The sequence below is a fragment of the Notothenia rossii genome, assembly GCF_949606895.1.
Source record: "Notothenia rossii genome assembly, chromosome: 4".
Classification (NCBI taxonomy): Eukaryota; Metazoa; Chordata; class Actinopteri; order Perciformes; family Nototheniidae; genus Notothenia; species Notothenia rossii.
In genome coordinates this window covers 69621664-69640044 of record NC_136902.1, presented here as the reverse complement: position 1 = coordinate 69640044, position 18381 = coordinate 69621664, and the positions used below count along the sequence as shown (strand labels likewise).

At 39.8% G+C, this 18381-nt stretch overlaps 1 protein-coding gene across 2 annotated transcripts; it reads right to left on the bottom strand.

The window, feature by feature from the left end:
* Positions 1-7405: 7405 nt before the first annotated feature.
* On the bottom strand, positions 7406-17630 carry rcbtb2 (regulator of chromosome condensation (RCC1) and BTB (POZ) domain containing protein 2). 2 transcript variants are annotated; one of them, XM_079675605.1, is made up of 12 exons: positions 17392-17630; positions 16290-16421; positions 15063-15213; positions 14180-14346; positions 13938-14096; positions 13373-13480; positions 13127-13269; positions 11704-11894; positions 10996-11122; positions 9239-9378; positions 9014-9144; positions 7406-8918 (listed from the first exon to the last, which is right to left on the bottom strand). In XM_079675605.1, the coding sequence occupies exons 2-12, from the start codon at positions 16413-16415 to the stop codon at positions 8796-8798; spliced, it is 1566 nt and encodes a 521-aa protein (XP_079531731.1). In that variant the 5' UTR covers positions 16416-16421; positions 17392-17630; the 3' UTR covers positions 7406-8795. The 2 variants fall into 2 exon arrangements, with proteins under 2 accessions (XP_079531731.1, XP_079531730.1); XM_079675604.1 differs by having other exon boundaries at positions 7406-8902; positions 17392-17629.
* Positions 17631-18381: the final 751 nt, after the last annotated feature.

Below are 18381 nucleotides of genomic sequence, written 5' to 3'. Positions count from 1 at the left end.
TGATGGGATGGTAGACTAAAAGTTTTAGGAATCCAAACTACAACATATAATAAGTACCCTGTATCAAGATTGATGCAAAACAAGTGAAATTTGACCTTTTTAGAGAGATTTAGCACAAAAAAAAACACTTCTGGGGTCATCTGGGTGGATTTGACCTATCTCTGGACCCCCTTGCTCGATTTTGCTGATTGACATCTCTTTCTAACCGTCAGAGCCAATGGAATCGAGGGGAACTCCCACATACTCCTTATTTGGTAATGTGTGTGTGTGTGAGACTGCCGCATAGCCAATACCGGAAGCTGCGATAACTCTGGTGGCTACCATTAGCAGCTAGCTTTTACTCTCCGATTTTTACATAAAAATTGAATTATCGATTATAAATAAAAAATATTATCACCCAGAAACATTATCAACCATGGATTAACCGATTCAGCCGTGGTTTTTCTCGTTTTAATGCCATTGAACAAGTCTTTTGATCAGATTGACAGCTACGTTGAGACGATCTCCCGTAAAAGCTCCGTAAGGGTAAGTGTTGTGATGTCTGTGTTTGCTTCCCCTGTCAAGAGTTCGGATCACTCAGTGGTGATATATATACCTAAATAATCTGTGGAACCTCAGCTTTAATCGGATATCTTGTATGTGCAGCTACGATAAGTAATAAGGGTATCTTTTATCTTGAGTTCTGTGCCAAAGTGCGTTAGCATTTTTCGCTCAGGGGTCATTTATGCCCCTTTCACACCAACGCGTTTTCAGCTCCGGCTCGGGGCTGGAGCCTGAAAAGTACCGTTTTTTTCCTGTTCACACCGCAGCGGCGCCGCCTCTTAGCTCCGGAATCCGGTTCACTTCCAGCTCCAAAAAATTGTCGGTCTAGATTCTAGAGGCAAGAGCTTCGGAGCTAAGAGGCGGCGTAGCTTACGTCGAGGCGTGTAGGAAACTAAACCGACCTCCCCTGAACATGGGTCGACTGAAGAATCTCGTCATGCCTGCCTATAAGCAGTAGTGCTGAGCAAAGTGACTAAAAGGCAACCACAAACTTATAAAAAAAAACACACTTTATAAAGTCAGGCAACACTAACCAGGCTTTGTGTGATTCTGTTTATTTTCACCTTACTTTGACCATCCGTTTGCTGTTATGGATCATTGTGGAGAGCAGGCAGACGTTTTGTTTTGTATTATAGCAGATATCGGATGGAATCAATACATGGGCTGCACAGGTTGACATGTCCGACTATCACAAGTAGAATGATAATGAAAAATACGCCGGTAAAATGTGTCTGTAGAAAACGGCTTATGCCACAATAGGATAGCAATAGCAAGTAGTCAGTTTACCCTCGGTTGCTATGCTAACATCACCCATTTTATACCAGAGACACTTTAAAAACAGCGTTGTGATGCCAAACAGCGTCAATTCAGACTGACACACATTTAGAGAGGCCGCTCTAAAGTATTAGCTAACCCGGAGCTAACGGGAGAATAAATTCCAGTGGACGAGCAGCCAGCACTGCAGCGGTCGGTAAATGCAGCTGAAACACATTAATAAACAATGAACCACGGCACTCTGGAGAAAAGTATAAGCTTGGAGAAGTCGTTATTTTATTTAATCTGACTTCGTATGATCAAAAGCAACACGATCATCGACCCGACGCAGTCCCCCGTTGTTGTTGTTGTTGTTGTTGTTGTTGTTGTGAGCGCCGTTGGGGAGCAAATCAGCGATGTAAACAGTGACGTCATGACGCAGCAGCTGCACCAGTCGGGCTCTGGGCGGTGTGAACAGAGCGGGAGCAGAAAAGGGAAACCGGAGCTGAACCAGAAAAGCTCTAGCTCGGAGCTAGAAAGGGAAAAGCGCTGGTGTGAAAGCCGCATTAGATGCTTCTTATGAGACTTGTGTTTTGTTTTGGTAAAAATGGTTTGTATCGTCAGTTAGCTGAGATTATTCCCGTTAATCTGGTATAACACATTAATAGGTTCTTAAATATTAAGATCCCCTTAGACACAGTGTCGTGAAAAGAAAAAAAAAGTACGCGCCGACGGGGACCTTGGGGCTTAACAGAAGATGACCTGTTTAAGACTAAAATCCTGTGCTTGGACCCCGATTCCAATGACTCTGGACTAAAGAAACATATGGGACATTCAAAACAAATGACTATATCCCACCTCTGAAAATAACCCATCCTGAAGCACCCAAACTCACTGTTATCAACTCTGCAACATGAAAACTGTTGAAAAGATATCTAACTTGGAAAAAACTACTACATTCAACGGACAACAGAGAGCTTTAGTGCCACTTTTGGCTGATTCACTCATGTTCACCTTGGAAACGGTGACTGCGAAAATGTTGTGCTGGCGCCAATAAATAAACAAAAAGCAAAACCACCAGCAAAACCCAACAGAACTACAATTCATACAAAAACCACAGTGTGAAAGTGTGTCAAGGTTACCAGAGCAACAGAGTGAGTGGAGAAACCAGGGTCCTAACAGCTCTCACAACTCACGCATCTTTTTATAAGAAAATGGTGTCACCAGAAAGAAAACAATCTTTAAAGGCAAATAAAAGAAATGTCAGAGAAGGCACAAAAGGGAAGATATTATTGTATCAGTGAAGCTTTGTTATCATGCCCCAGATTGTAATACATAGCAGAAACATTTTCATGACTGACCTATGAGCTTTGCACATGTAGTGTGAGTTCTTCTTTTATCATCTCGTCTTTATCTTTTCTTTTGGAAAAAGTGTGTTTAGTTTTACAAAAGATTTCAAAACGAGAGAAAAATAAAACTATATCAGAGACCTGACATTAACATGAGTCATGCTGCCAGTCTTTGAAAGGATGTGCTCCCCCACACCTCCTTATCAACATCAAGCTTTGTAAAACAAATCCTCCCCACCCACCCACAAATACTTCACCCTCCCCCACTGCAACCACTCACTTTAGGTATAGTAGTTTTAGACCCCAGCCACACGAGGACGATAACGCAAACGGACCGCAATCGTTATCAAAAAAGTATTCCGTCCACACGCAACAGGCACCAGAAACGTGTCCGTTCACACCTGGTTCACACGAGACCGCTCAAAAGCGCTGGAGACCCTGTAGAGGTGCCCAGTACGTCGACCGCGGTCGACCGGTCGCCGCGGGGGCAATGCTGGTAGATCGCGAGTCATTCATAAATTAAAAAAAATCCAGCTCCGTTCAAATAGACAAAACAGGTTTTGATCCCTCCTCCCTTGGCCTCCCTGCCACTTAATTCAGGAGTTGACTTGATTGACAGAAAAAGCGACCTATTGCTTTCCAGTCTGTTAACCCAGAATGCAAAGCGATACAAAATCAGTCAAGTGCCGGGAGAGACAAACAACAAAATGAGTGCGGGAACGAGCAAAAAGCTAAAGACATACCACTTCCACACAGAATGGGAGGGAGAATCTTTTTTTGTGATGTCACATTCAAAGGTTATTTGCATTATTTGTAAAGCAAGCGTCTCTCTGCCAAAGAAAGGTAACGTGGAGAGGCATTATCGGAGTGTTCACAAGGCATATGACAGCGACTTCCCTCCGAGTAGCGAGTTGAGAAAGGTCATGTATTATTGCTACACAAACATTATCTCTTAGTCTTAGTGTCGCCAACTCGTTTCTAACATGCAAAAAGACAAACAAATGCGTCTATGGTCGGTGTATTTTCTATCTTTCCAATCCAGAAGAGATCTCTCTCTCCCCCCTCTGTTTGCAAGGGGGCGGGGCAGTTTACACACACGCATCTGCTACATGCAGCAACACACGGAGAAGATGATGGAGAGAAGCGCTCCAAGGTGTGGTTACATGTTACCCGTCTTGAGGTGGACAATGCTCGTCACCAAAAGTGTTTAGCATGTAAGGGCGGTAACACGAGCAATTTGTCTAAACATTTACCAAAAGTGCACCACATTCAGACGGAGGAATGCACCGGGTTCGACTGTCTTTCTAGTAGCTCTGTAGCCCCATCCACGAGTAACGTTACCACGTCAGGTGCTATGTATGCTAGCAGCAACACACGGAGTTAACTACATTATACAAACATGGGTTAATGATTAGAGGTAACTGAGTTATTTATTTTGTTAAAGTTTCAGCTATTCTGTTTCCAATTCTGTCATCTGATTATTTAATAAGATTTGTTAAAACATTGTTGTTTCTTTTGATGTGAAATATTATTTATTTAATTCAAATAAAAAGCAATGTTAATTTTATTCACAATTTGTTAAGTTCATTTAATAATATATGTATTTTTGAATCAAGTATTCATCTTTATTGTCTTCATTGTTAGTTTCCACATGCCTAAAACAACCTCAAACTAAATCTAAAAGTTGATGGCTAAATAAGAGCGTTTGAGAAATTGTGCAAGGCACACAGTAGTAGTCCGAATAGTCAATTAATCGTTTCATTAATCTATAGATTAATCGATAATCAAATTAGTCGTTTGTTGCAGCCCTATTGTAGTTATCCCATGTAAAAATAAAACGTGTTATTCAGCTACCCTTGCAATTTGGGATTTTATTTTTGGTTGGTAGACCTCGGTTAGCTGGTCATTTCAAAAGTAGCTCACCAGCCAAAAAAGTGTGGGCACCCCTGCAGTACATAGGCCAGGTCTGTAAGTCGCACTGTGCTCCTACCACAAAAGCAGCGAAGAAGACTTCCTGCGCATGGTTGCCTTGGTTGCCCTTCTGTTCATTCTCCGCTGTGGACGCTCTCATGCTCTTTTTCTCCCTCCTCGAGGCAAGCGTTTGCTCCTGCTGTAAATGTCTCCGGTTGTCCACCAGCAGATGAAAAACACCCACCTCTCCGCCTCTTCCAAGGGACGAGGGGACCATGCAGAAGAGTTTCAGTTCGATTTTTTTTCGCCGGTCAACATGTCTGTGAAAGTTTAAATCTTCTGGACAAAATTAGAAAAGTGCTAGTCAAAGGTCTTCTTTGTTATTTATTGAGCTTTAAAACAAATGAATAACAACTCTATATAATAATATAAGAATAATCTGCTGATCTCTGAGCAGGAGAGGCGGGGCTATTGCTTCAACGTTATCAGGACATGATCGTATAGGCGTAAACACGGAGCCGTTTGCCCCCCCAGAGCTTTACGTTTGGAGATCTTCCCACCTAGGGACCCATTATCATTTTTCTGCGTTTCCGTGTCGGCCTCGTGTGGCCGAACCGTCTATCTGATAGAGAACTGTAGCAGACACGACCGTTATCGTCCTCGTGTGGCCGGGGCTTAAAAAGCTTGTCAAAGGTTCAAATGGTCAACATTCATGTCTGTCTGTATGTCTGTCTGCCTGTCTGTAACGCAGCCCCAGCAAGACTCAGTAAACATTTTATACAACAGTACCAATAAATAACTGATGAACACATTTGAGCAGCTAATGACTAAATAACAAATAGTCACCATCTCTGAATCAAGGACTAGATAGATATTGAAGTAATTTTGTGATCAGGTAACTTGGGATTGTTGATGCTTGCAGATGCTTTCATTTTCCTGCGTCAGGATTCATTTACATGTCTTACATCCTGAATGAGCTGATTGACTATCATTTTGTCTCCAGGGTAAAACAGCCTTCACGATATGCTTGAATTGATATACAGAGTATTTAAATTATTTCTGAGTTATTTCTTTGTTTGCAGGTTTCACAGATACTGCAGCATTCAACTCAAAAAGGTAACTAACCAACTACACAGGAGACACAAGTGGGCTTTTATATCAAACCAACAACTTCCTGTCAACACAGAGACCACGGATTAATATTTAGCCCAGACTAAACCACCCGTCAAAGCTGGACCACTATTGGTTTCTATTTTTCAAGCGTTACAAAAAAAAAAAAGTCCAGAAAGCTCTTACTCACGGCATTACTATTTACCATACTTTAATGTTGCTGAAAATATTTGTCAACCTTACACGAATGCAGAACTACTTGTCGTTATTTGTTTACAATGTACTTCTGTTTCTTCTTAATAAATAAGAGAGCTTTCACCACAGCTATTTTTAGGTAAGTCAAAAGGACTTACCGAGATAATATTAACCGACATTTTAAATTGTTGTCGCAGTGTGGGGGGGTTTGCATGTGGCGGGATGCCAGTTGCCGTTGGCAGCTGTGTGCACTTCCTCATTTTCCATGAAAGACTGTTTAACACGTGTCAGCTTTGTTGAGTAATTGTGTGTGACAGAGTACATACGTTTAGTCTGAGGCTTTTATCCATAGAATAACATAACAATAACAGAACTTGACTGGCAGCCTAATTCTGCACTGGCCCCATGTTCTCTGAGAAATGAAGTAATGTGAAGTGAAATGTGTGGCAACTGTTATGCTAAATGTAGGGATCTAAAAATCCAAAGTCACCATGGAACTTTACAATAAATAGTCTTCTAAAAAGGAAAGGAGGCAACATCTCAAGAGCCATCTGCTTATCAATTTAACCTAATTTGTTTAGAGAGAATAAGCCAATGGAACCAAGTAACTAAATTATCGTCTGCGAGCTGCTGATCTGGTTTTCATCACAATATGCACAGACATACTGTTTGTCGGGGCTTGGCACACTATGAAGCTTATTGTGTTTTTCAAGACCGTATTTAAGTCAAATCGAAATATTGTGAACACACACATCTTGGTTCCTACACAGAAATGATTTGGATTGCCATTATTTGTAAGGTGTTCCCGTTATTCTGACAACACCTTGTACTTTCTGACAGCTTTTGTGAAATCTGGAAGAACTGGATGATGCAACACTGTGATGTTGCACTTCAGGATATACTCAGGCCTCGATGTAGAACAACAGGAGCTTCCCCTTCTCACAGGAAGACTTTGAAGCTGTGTGTGTTACATTTCAATGTGCCAACATGATGTCAGATGGTATTACATCCTACACATGTTCCGATCATCCCCTCCGTATCCGGCACAAAACACATAACAGTAGCAATAGGATGAGTTGCTGCAGTCATATAAATGAATTAGTTTCAAGTTTATTTTGCTTGCATTTCACTCACTGGACAGGGTTTGAGATTAGAGTAGGAGCAAGTGTAATATGCGAATAAGAGTTGAGGGTATATAAATAAACGTAATATTTTGTCTAATAGCAAAGTGAGGCAAGTGTTAAAACCGCAACATGTATGTTAGGTAAGCGACAGGCTCTCAGCAAAGAAATGCATCAGTATGAAAATATATTCAAATAGAACACACTACCCCCCCCCCCCCCCCACGGTTTAACACTGCTATTGGTAAAACGAAAATAGCACAATAGGGCCTCTTTAATGTGTATGTAACTGTACATTTGGCCAAACGTATATTCAGTATATATATATATATATTCCATATTTTGTGTTAACATGAATGTGAAGGCTGTACATTACTGCACAACATATAGACCACGAATCACAGCAATAACACATACATCAAATTATCTAGTGACTAATTTTAATACATTTAAATTTATCAAATGTTACAATTAGTGCTGCTGTCAGAAGCTTATATAGTTTTCCATACAAAATGAAAACAGGCATTTTTAGTAATTATCAAAACATTAAAAAAAATACAATACTTGGCTTGTTAAAGTAAAATTATGTTCTATTAAGACAGATGCAGAAATTGAATGTGGAATTATCTAGTAACTACATTTTCAAACCTTGCAGTTATATAGGGCTATATTAAACATATTCAGTTGGCATTTACACAAAGCCAGCACTATTTTATCACCACAAGGTTCAACCAGAGAAGGGATATAGACCATGACTTGTAAAAAGATCCAGGAGTTTGATGCAAACATAAAAACAATTAAAAAAGAAAACAATTAACAAGCAAACTTTTGTAAACATACCAATTTGCAATGAATTTGTAGCATCACACAGGAATCAATATGCTTTTGTAAGCCAGACACTGTTTCCAGCTGCACAGAGAGCGTTAATCTGAACACAAGTAAACAGAAGGATGTCCTTATCTCTCATAACTGTCTAGACCTATTTATAAAAGTTGCAGACCATCTGTCAACTGTTTCAACTGTGCAAATGTTAGTCATTACAAACACCACTGAGAAACCACACGTTTGGATGGCAAAGGTGAAAAACTACAATATAAAACAACGTGGCAAAATGTAACATTAACTTACGCAAGAGAACAGAAATTGAGAACTAAAGTCGTTTAGAAAAAAAAGTGTCAAACATGTGTATCTTTCCTCATTAAATTCAGAACGTTTAAGAATCAAGGCTTCAAAGAAAAGCAGCACGATGTGAAGGGTCATAGCTACAGAAACATTTACACTTTGATCATTTGTTTGACTAACTGATGAAGGGCAGTGTGACAAAATAATATAATTACACCTCAATGCCAAACCCTTTTATTGCAATGGATTATATTTAGTAAATAGCATTACCAGGCTTCCTGTCTGAGCTGGTTGTCACTGTGAGGGATCCCATCTGTCTGTGGATTAGCTTTATGAAAACAAATCACACACATAATTGACCAAGCCTATTGTTAGTGACACAAAGACGACCACTGTGGTACATCTTTGTATTCCACTGCTTGTGACAGACCGAGTGGTGTAAGCCCTTTATTTACGCCCCAAAGCAGCTACTGTGTTTTGGCTGGCTTTAGAGCAGTAACACAGAGGCATCGGTTAGAGGGGGAAACATTAAACCATTTGCCTCTCCAGTGTTAAAATCCCCAGCGACAAGGCTTTTGAAGTGCTGAGCAGCCTGGTGTTTACTTTGGTCTAGGGTCGACTCTCAGGAGCGAATCCATCACAACAGGGGCCTTCTAGTCAGTTTTTGAAGGCCCCGTAGCGGCTGGCTTTGCTAATGAAGTTCTTGAGCAGGTCGTGGTCCATGTCCGCAAAGGCCTGGGTCTGCGTGACAGCTGTTAGGTGGTTGACGCAAAACTTGAAGCAGAACTCCTCCAGGTCCTAAAAATGAAGAGGGCTGTCTGGTCATTGCTGAGGAGTATATCTGACTAGCTACTTTGAGGGGCCCCACCACCAAGCTGTTTGACTGTGTGTCAGGCGCTATGAGCTTACCCGCGCCTCATACTTGACAGCGGCAGAGAGCAGAGTGACGGCGTTCTCCTCAGAAATGCCTCTCTTGATGGTTTCCTGGCACAACCTCTTAAGCCTCGTCTCTCTGTAGAACGTGGCCAGGTCTAGCAGCCCTGCACACACAGGAGAAAACACACAGGTGAGTGTGTTTCTGCACCGACTGTCAGAGTGGAGAAAGACTGAGGAGGGCCATGTCTGTGTGCTTACCAATGGCATCCTCTGGTGGAAGGTTAATAGTGTCTGTGTAGAGGTACTCCAGAAAGGCTCGGTACACCAGGTATGAAAACTGGTGAATTTCTAACGTATCCTCATCTGTTTCATTAAGCAGTGTGCGAAAATGCTCACATCTGGAGAGGGAAGAAAAGCAGCTGACTACTCCAGTTACTTCAAACATTTATAAAAGTGAATTAGCACGTTTTAAAACGATGTACTACACATGTGTACTTAACACTACTGCTATTATGCAAATCATGCTGTAGCAAAAAAAAGACATTGAAAAAAAACAAAACAAGGTTTGCATTTATTTATTGTCAAATGATTTGACCTTTGTGAGATAATGCAGTGCAGTTTTTACTTGCAACAAATCATATTTTGATACGATGAATATTATATTTTGCAGGGAAAAAAGAAAAGAAACCTGGTACTTGAGGTTCACTGTGCTCGATCACACAACTCAAGCAAGAGTCTGCTAATTCAATGGCTGCCTATAAAGAAGTTAGGGTACCTGCAGCTTTGTTTAGAATCATACAAATAATTGTGAATTAAAACTCTGGGCTAATTTTTTTAAATACAAAAAAGGTAGAATGAAAATATTTTCTATTCATGTTTGCGACTATTATTGTTCACTATTTTGTCTGATTTGGATAAATCCTGTTTTTCACTGATACCATTTTATTTGAATCTCAACACGTTTCCCCCTTAAGTGCTTATGTTGTTTTTGTTAACATACTGCTTTATTACCATAACATCGTTTTGAATTCAAATTGAAAATATAGTCATGTATTCTTTTGACCTACCATAAAGTTCTATCCTAATACCATTTTTCCTCAACGCTAAGACACTGCTTCCCTATCATTTCTTCTCAGGACACGGTTAAATAAACAACTGAATCTTCATTCCCGAAGTGCATCTCAAACGTGTCATTTGCATGTGATCTTGCCAAAGCACGCGTTTTGCTCTATTGCATATTTGTGTGAGCGTGTGCACGAGGGTTGAAGTCGCAGACAGTCTGGCTCCTTCCTACTGACAGTGCAAAAGAGCAAGCGACTGGAATGCTGATACTTTGTGTCCGAGTGTGGTTATAAAAAGAAAAACAGGAAACAATAGGTCTGTCTCTGCTCCCCTGTGACATTAACAGGAAAGACGAGGAAACCAGATGGAGTTTACATATAGGAAACGCAGCATTCAGTATGCAACATACATGTTAAATGTTATAGAAAGATAAGTGTGTTTGCTATCATCATGGCTGCCCTCTTAACATAATGATTTCTCAATTAGGTGCTTCTATTTTTAACAATCCTACAGTTCAAGATCAAAGTAAAATTCCTACTGTGGTATACCAAGCGCATGTATCACTCATGACCAAGCATGACCTCTGAATGTGAAAAATACACTCATGTGACCAAAATGAAGTCAGGGTGGACAAGCAGGCTACGCTTTTAGAACCACAACAGGAAGGTAGTCTAAATTCAATCAGATAATCCAAGTACAGCTCAAAATAGGCAACATATTGTAAACCTAACCAGACACACACCAGCTTCTCAAAATGTCATGTGATCGGACATTGACAACTGGATTGTTGTCGCTAGTTTTAATTAATTTACACTGAGTTAATATGGGGCAAAAGAGAGAGAAACTAAAAGTAAATCTGAAGACACTAAAAAAGGTGAGACAATAAAATATTCATATATAAGTGGCACTGGTAAACATTTTCTGTGAACTTTGAGAGTGGTTGTTTGCTATACCTGATTTTCAGCAGGGCTTTGTGAACATGGATACACTTCCCATCAACCAAGAACTTTAGGTCTGAAATCTCTGGGCTGTCAAATTCCTTCTTCAAAGACTGGGCAACCGTCAGGTAGTCATCACCGTCTGGCAAGAATGAAGAAAATATATTTTGTTTATAAAGAACAAGTAAATAACAGACAAAATACTGTTAAATTAAGCCTTCTTTGAAACTAAACTAAATTAAGCATTATGTCTATTTTACATTCCTTAACGTATGTAAAAAAAAATATTTTGTTACAATTTTTTTTTTAAATAAAAATGATGCCTTAAGAGCCCAATGATATGACTCTCTAGTTTCTGTCTTATTATCGAAAGGAAATAAACACATTGCACTGGCTTCCTAGTTAAACAGTCTTTTTCAGAAAGATGTTATTAACTTAAAGAAATTCAGGGTGAAGAAAATAAATAAACATCTGAGTTGTGTTCAAACGAGATCAATTGGTTAACACAAGTGTTTGAAATGGAGAGGAAACGGAGTTTCCTGTTTATTCTAAGACCACTTCCAGGAATGTGTACCTATGACACACAGGAATGCATTGTGTGCTTACCTTTAACCAGTAAATGGGACAATGTCAAAGACAAAAAAACGTAGATGTTTTAGTAATGCTTTGGAAATGTGTTATTGTTAATATATGTCTATATTTATTTCCCACTAACACTCTTACCTACTGAGAGGAGGTGCCACGTGACGGCTGGTGTGGCGAAGCAGGCAAACACATCGTCCGTGCTGCTGAAATGGGTGAGGTGGGGGCTGGCTACAGCCTGACCCCGACACTGACCCCACATCAGAACCTGCCCGCTCTGGGTCTTGGCAGCTGAAGTGTGGCTGGTGTGACATGCAGCCACCTCCACCATCCTAGTGACACAAGCAGAATGCAACACTTTGAGTCCTCCCTGTCCAGACTGTATGCTGAAATATGTCTGATACAGATGCTAATAGGGCATTCTACCATAACAAAATAAACAGCGCATTACTTCTGTTATTACACCTCAGCTATCAGTCTCTTATTATGCGAGAGACCAGGAGGAAAAATGGTTATTAAAAAAAAAAAAATCATAATTTGAAAAATTACAGTACAGTACTATTACGTCTGGGTCTCTGTGTGTGTGAAACGAGCCATTTTGTGTGCGTGCGCGAGCGAGAGAGAGCGCACCGGTACCGGAGATCGTTGTTGTTAGCTTCTGGTGCTAGCGAGCTACGCTAACGGATATGATGAGTTTTTTCAACAACAAAGTGGAGGAGAGTCCTCTCCTGAGAGACTGAGAGACTCAGTGAGCTAAAGGACTCTCTCAGTGTTATCTCAGTGGGTCTCAAACGTTTTGGTCACCATTAATGTCAACAATTATTTCCGAGGCACACATTTATATGATCATTATAGTTATAAAACAATAAGAGAATAAATGAAAAACAGGTATGAAATACTATATGACATTAAAACAAGAATAAAGTTTAAAAGGGTGATTTGTAAAATATCGATAAAGAAAAAGTAAATCTGTTTACAGTTCTGTTTCATGTGGGTGTTGAGAGATGTATCCATAGATCTCTTCATGTTGCTCTCAAAGTGCACGAGATTGATGCTTTTTACTTCAATATTTAAAAATAAATCTTCCCGGGGGAGCATCCCCCCGGACCCCCCTATGTGAGGTCCACACACCACCTATAAAAATACCCCTTTACCCCTGCTTACACCTATATGCCGTGAGCTGATTATCGAGCCTTCATTGTAACAGTAGCGGGTACACTGTGTGTGTGCGTGGGGAAAGTTGCAGTAGAAAATTCCACTGTAGCGACCGGTACATTAATGGGAATCCCTAAATGTTTGAGCACCCTCTATGAAACGTCAAGCTACCCCACAGCACCCCCAAAATAAATCTCTGGCGCCGCCACTGAGCCTGACTATTTGTGTTGGGGGGGCCACGACTTTTTCTTTTCTCCAAAGGGGGGGCCTGACAGAAAAGGTTTGGGAACCACTGCTCTATGATATCCCGAAATCTCTCAAAATGGTGTCATGAGATCCTCAGTGACCTGTTGTGATGGCAGAGAGGTGTCATGGCTAGTTTAGGCCAGGGTAAAAACAAAGTACTGACCTCTCCTTGTCTGTGTTTATAAGCGTGGGAAGAGCCTGGTTACTCTTATTGCCTGTTCCCAACTGCCCATAGGAGTTGGCTCCCCAGGCGTAAACCATCCCCTCATCTGTGAGTGCCAGTGTATGAGCATATCCACACGCAACCTGTACACGGGAAGAAGAGCGATATTAAGCTCAATAACAACTGAACTTTTTTTTCTTTTTTTTTTTTTAAATGTATGAGATCCGTCTCTCCGTAGGCCCTTACCCGGACGATGTTGACCCCTTGGAGAGCAGCGATCCTGCATGGGGTCTGCTGATTTCCATTGTTGCCCAAACCTAGCTGTCCATTGCAATTGTACCCCCAACCGTAGATCTACACACAAGGAAATAATGCACACTCTGCAGACGCTTTATCACTGCATTGGTGGGGCTTGGTTATCTGTATGTTTAGGGGTGATTGTTTTCAGCTTCTATTAGCATTTATCTGCATCATTTTTTTAATATTGTAAACCTTTACTTTAATTTCAACAGGCTTTAAAAAAAAGTGTCTACACTTTCATTTGGTACTATATTCTGAGATGTTAGCATTTCTAGAAACACATGTACTGTTAATTGCAATCAACACTGTTGTCTTGTTGGAGAAAACAGCAACTTTTGAAACCTTTTTTCCTTTTAAGTCACACAAAAAAGAAAGAAAAATACATAAAATGATGGGCCATGCTTCTAACATACAAACTGTTAAACACATTTGCATTAGCCACCCCTACTCCACTTACTGAGAGCACTGATTGACATTCATGCTAAACATCTGCAGTTTGATGACCCATTACCTCTCCATTGTCCAGTACAGCCATGGAGCAGAGCTGACCACAGGCGATGTTGACCACCACTTTGTTCTGCAGGCAGCTGCTAACGCGGCGTGGTGTCGGCTGGTTGGCCGTCGAGCCTGAACCCACTTGTCCTGAGTTGTTGTAACCCCATGCGAACACCTGAACAAGGACATACATTTTCTATGTCAGAAGAAATACACAGCGTAGGCAAAAGAGAAACAGCAGGACGTATGATATGTCACCTCTCCGTCAGTTGTGAGGGCGATGGTGTGGTGGGAGCCACAGGCCACTTCTGTCACTCTCTTGCTAAGGAGGTTGGTGGAAACCAGGGCAGGGGTCAGTCCATGGTTGGTGGTCCCGTTGCCCAGCTGGCTGTAGCCGTTATGGCCCCACGCAAACACCTCTCCGTCTACGGCATGGCAGGCAAACTTTCATTCATGTTGTCTCAGTGGTTAATATGTTATCAATAGTTAAGAAGCAGTCAGCTTCACATGATAAATTAAACACATCTGGTTTATAGGCAAATCGTATCTCTGAAATTCATTTACAGGTCTTGTAATACACAACTGACAACAAGTAGATCAATGTTTTGTTTAATTGTTCATGATGTAGTTTATACCACTGACTGGAGTAAACACTATTATTAGAAATCTGAATAGTTGGCAAACAGAATGAAATATTGTTATGTTACAATCAAATTAACTTTGTGAATCATTCATACGGTACATTTTTTAGAGATTGATGCAACATAGTGCAACTATTTTACCTAAAATCAACAACATTTTTCCCTTTTGTACCAAAACACACTGAATAGTCAGTCTATAAACCTGTCACTTGTAAGTTGCAATTACCGAAAAAAAGGCACATTAGTTCACATAACATGTATTCACTCAGATAAGACACTTATGAATAGTAATCAGACTCTAACTCCTATCATGTTTGTTTAAGTTGTACTGTTCTTAATAAGGTGTGTTTAGACAGTGCATGGGCAGTGATGACCCAGTATCATCCTAAAGCGGATACTAGGCATAAGCATGCATCCTCTTGTTGTTTGTGATGTGATTCCTCTGCATCTTGAGGACATGAGCCCTCAGGGACAAATAAAGGTTTCCTGGACTGGATTACCTGTAGTTGCAATAACCACATGCGGCCCGGTTCCATAGCTTAGGGACTCAATCTTCTTTCCACACAAGACATCAATCCGGCGCGGCTCAATATTGCTTTGAAGGTCTCCGAGCCCTAAACAGCCGCTGCAGTTGGTGCCCAGAGCGAAGACCTGCAGAGAGCAAGCATCACTTATGATACCCATACTCATAAATGATGCATAAATGCTGAATTCTGTTGTTAACTGATACATACTGACACCCAAATAAACCCAAAATATTTGGTTAGATGAAATACTAGGAGAAGACAATATAAGTTGACCTTATGAAATGTTAAATATCTTTTATGCTGTTCAGGTTTATTGATTAATTATATACAACAGACCAGCAACTAATGATATTGGCTATTTTCTTATTGCTTACATTTCTATAATTGTGTTGAATCAATTGTCCAAAAGACTCTAAAATGTAAGATAGTTCCAAAGTGCAGAGATTTTGAAAAGTATGTTTCTGTCAAATGAATGAATAATTAAAGGACTAATCATTTCAGGGGTATTCACACCCAAAAAAACTTCTCCTGCAGTGAGTTTTTAGCATATTTCAGCATCTTATATTCCAGAATGTTTGACAGTTATATTAATTAATATCAGCTTAATAATAGATGTTCTCCTTAGCAATATATAATGTAACATCTTATCAAAGCCCCAGAAAAATCTTCAAAATGTAATCTTTGCTGCTAGTCACGTGGGAATTATTTTTTACATGCAAAATTGTAGTGTTGAAATGATATGTCAAATGTATTTATTCCCAGTCTACTTAGTGGTGTTAATAGTGTCGTTCTATAGCAATTACTATACATATTTGAAGAGAATTCACCCAAATATTTATTTTTATTACACCACAAATTACTATTACCGAAACATAAAGTGTTTGGGCCACGGGGACAAACAGTTTAAATAGGTGAGCAAGATCAGGGAATGCCCTACACCTTTGCACAGGATAAGAATGAAGCTTGCTCAGGGAATAAGCCTGCATGGCTAAAGATAGCCTCATTCTATCTGCTTATCCCCGTGACTAGAATTGCAACCTGTGTACACCACATAGTGAATCCCTGCAACATTTCCCTATCCAACCCTTAAACTGAATAATAAAATCCCTATTATGAAAGCAGGGTTGATAGTTCAGGTCGTGCGACGACAACTTGTAAACAAGAGGATTAAAGCAATTTTGCTTTAAGCTAAAGTGTTACCTCATCATTAACTGTGACATAGAGGGCTTCATTTGCAGCACTGCCAAAGACACAAGCCTGACGAATAAGCCGTAGTTCCTCTGGAGGAAGGAGGGCAAACACTGGCCACTTCCCCACGTCCAGCATACTCAGCTGTGAAATGAGGAGAAAACACAGATAAACAGATGTAAATTATTGTATATCCAGTCATCAATTTTGTTTAAAATATAGTGTACAAAAGCAGGAAATGTGGGAAGATTATAACATATTTTATTTGATCTAACTTATGTATTTTACTTTGTTAATTCTAGTGAACTTCTGAAATAAACAGTAGATTTAAAGTTTAAATTAAGTGCCCAGTCAAACAGGAGTATGGTGAAGTTTTATTTTATAACCATTCTTACTCTAGTAAATACATTCTCAATTTAATATATATTTTTACTGCAATTTTTTTTGATAGTGCAGTTATGGTAAAGATTACAAATGGCAAAAATCTGCCAACAATAAGTCACAATCATAACAATGTTATGATAACACCAAAGGGATACTACACAAAACTGGAAATCAAATATTGCCCAGTCTGTAGCAACCTATGTATACATTCAAAACTGAGATGGTTATTTACCCACAAGCTTATCCCAGTATTTGAAGTGCTCGGCTCAGACAGAAAGTTGGTACTGAGGCCAGCATTGTGGACAGATTAAAACATGTATGCGTGTGGATTGAGATAAACCCATTTACTGTGTTTGCTGATAGAAGGAGAGAAGTTCAATTGAGGTTTACTACACATTTTTTCTTTAATTTTTAAAATGGCAACTGCTAACCTGTCAAAACTACAGTGGTTGTGTCTCAGTGAATTTGCACTTGTAACCCAGACCTCATGAACACAGGCTTTTATGGTATAATAAACATTGACATACCAAAGAGGACACACATAAACAATGCACAAGCACCGGGTTATGTTGCCTTGTAAGACTTGCAGACAGGTTTGACAAACTAGCAATATAAAGGTTGCTAATGTACCATATTAGCGGTAGCCTGGCTGTATAACTCAACCATACAAAACAAGTCTATTAAGCTAATTAGCGTAAGGAGTGTTGTTGTTGTTGTTGCTGGGAGTTACCTTGACGTTGTTCTAGCTAATGTTTCATCCGCGGTGTCGTTTTCTTAGCACTGAACACTGAAACAACACAAAGTTGTCAGCCAACATATTGAGGAATCAAGTTGTTGATGAACTCATTTCGGTAGTCGGGTACTGGTCTAGCTTCACTTCAGCTGCTGTTTATGGAAGAGCCTTGTTGTAGTTAGCTGTGAGCGCTAAAGCACCGACTGAAAACACACCGCCACCGTACTTCCTGTAGTTCGATGGTGCGTTCACTGACAGTCGGAGCTGTCAAGAAATATTCATTACGATTACATAACAATTTGTAAAAGCCTTTGTAATTTTAGATGATGTTTCATGAAGCAAATGTCTACATACGAAGTGCTAAACAAATACAAATATATGTATTCTGTGTTCTGAATATTTAAAAAAACTAAGGGCTATACAATCCATGAAACGAAAAAGCAACTACACATAAAGTGATTGTAAAAGATACCTTCATTTGTACATTATTTCCCCACTAGTAGCCTCAAGCAGTGGTCAGTGAGTTGACTTACTGCTGTTTAGGGTGCCTTAGTCAATTGAACACTGCTGACCAGTGCGCTAAAATATGGTACGAAACAAATTAATACATTTTTGTAAAGAATATTTATTTGTAAAAGCACATATTGTGGATGTATTGCTCAACATTCAGATTGTAATGGTATTGATAAAACATCCACTTTACTTTGCAAACTCCCCATCCACCAGCCTGATCTCACTTCCATTTCTCTGATACACATTATCCACACCACTAAATGTTTAGGCAATTGCAGTATACTGTAATTGCATAATAATCATAATTATTTATGTTTAATTGCTCTTGCCATTTGATTGTGAATGATTTACAATAAACTAATCTGCTGATGTTTCGGATTACAATTTAGACCAGACTAATTTCCCTGATTGTATGTTGTCAACACCACTAATGATCAAAAGACTGTTGGTGCACTTGAGAGGAATGATTGAAAA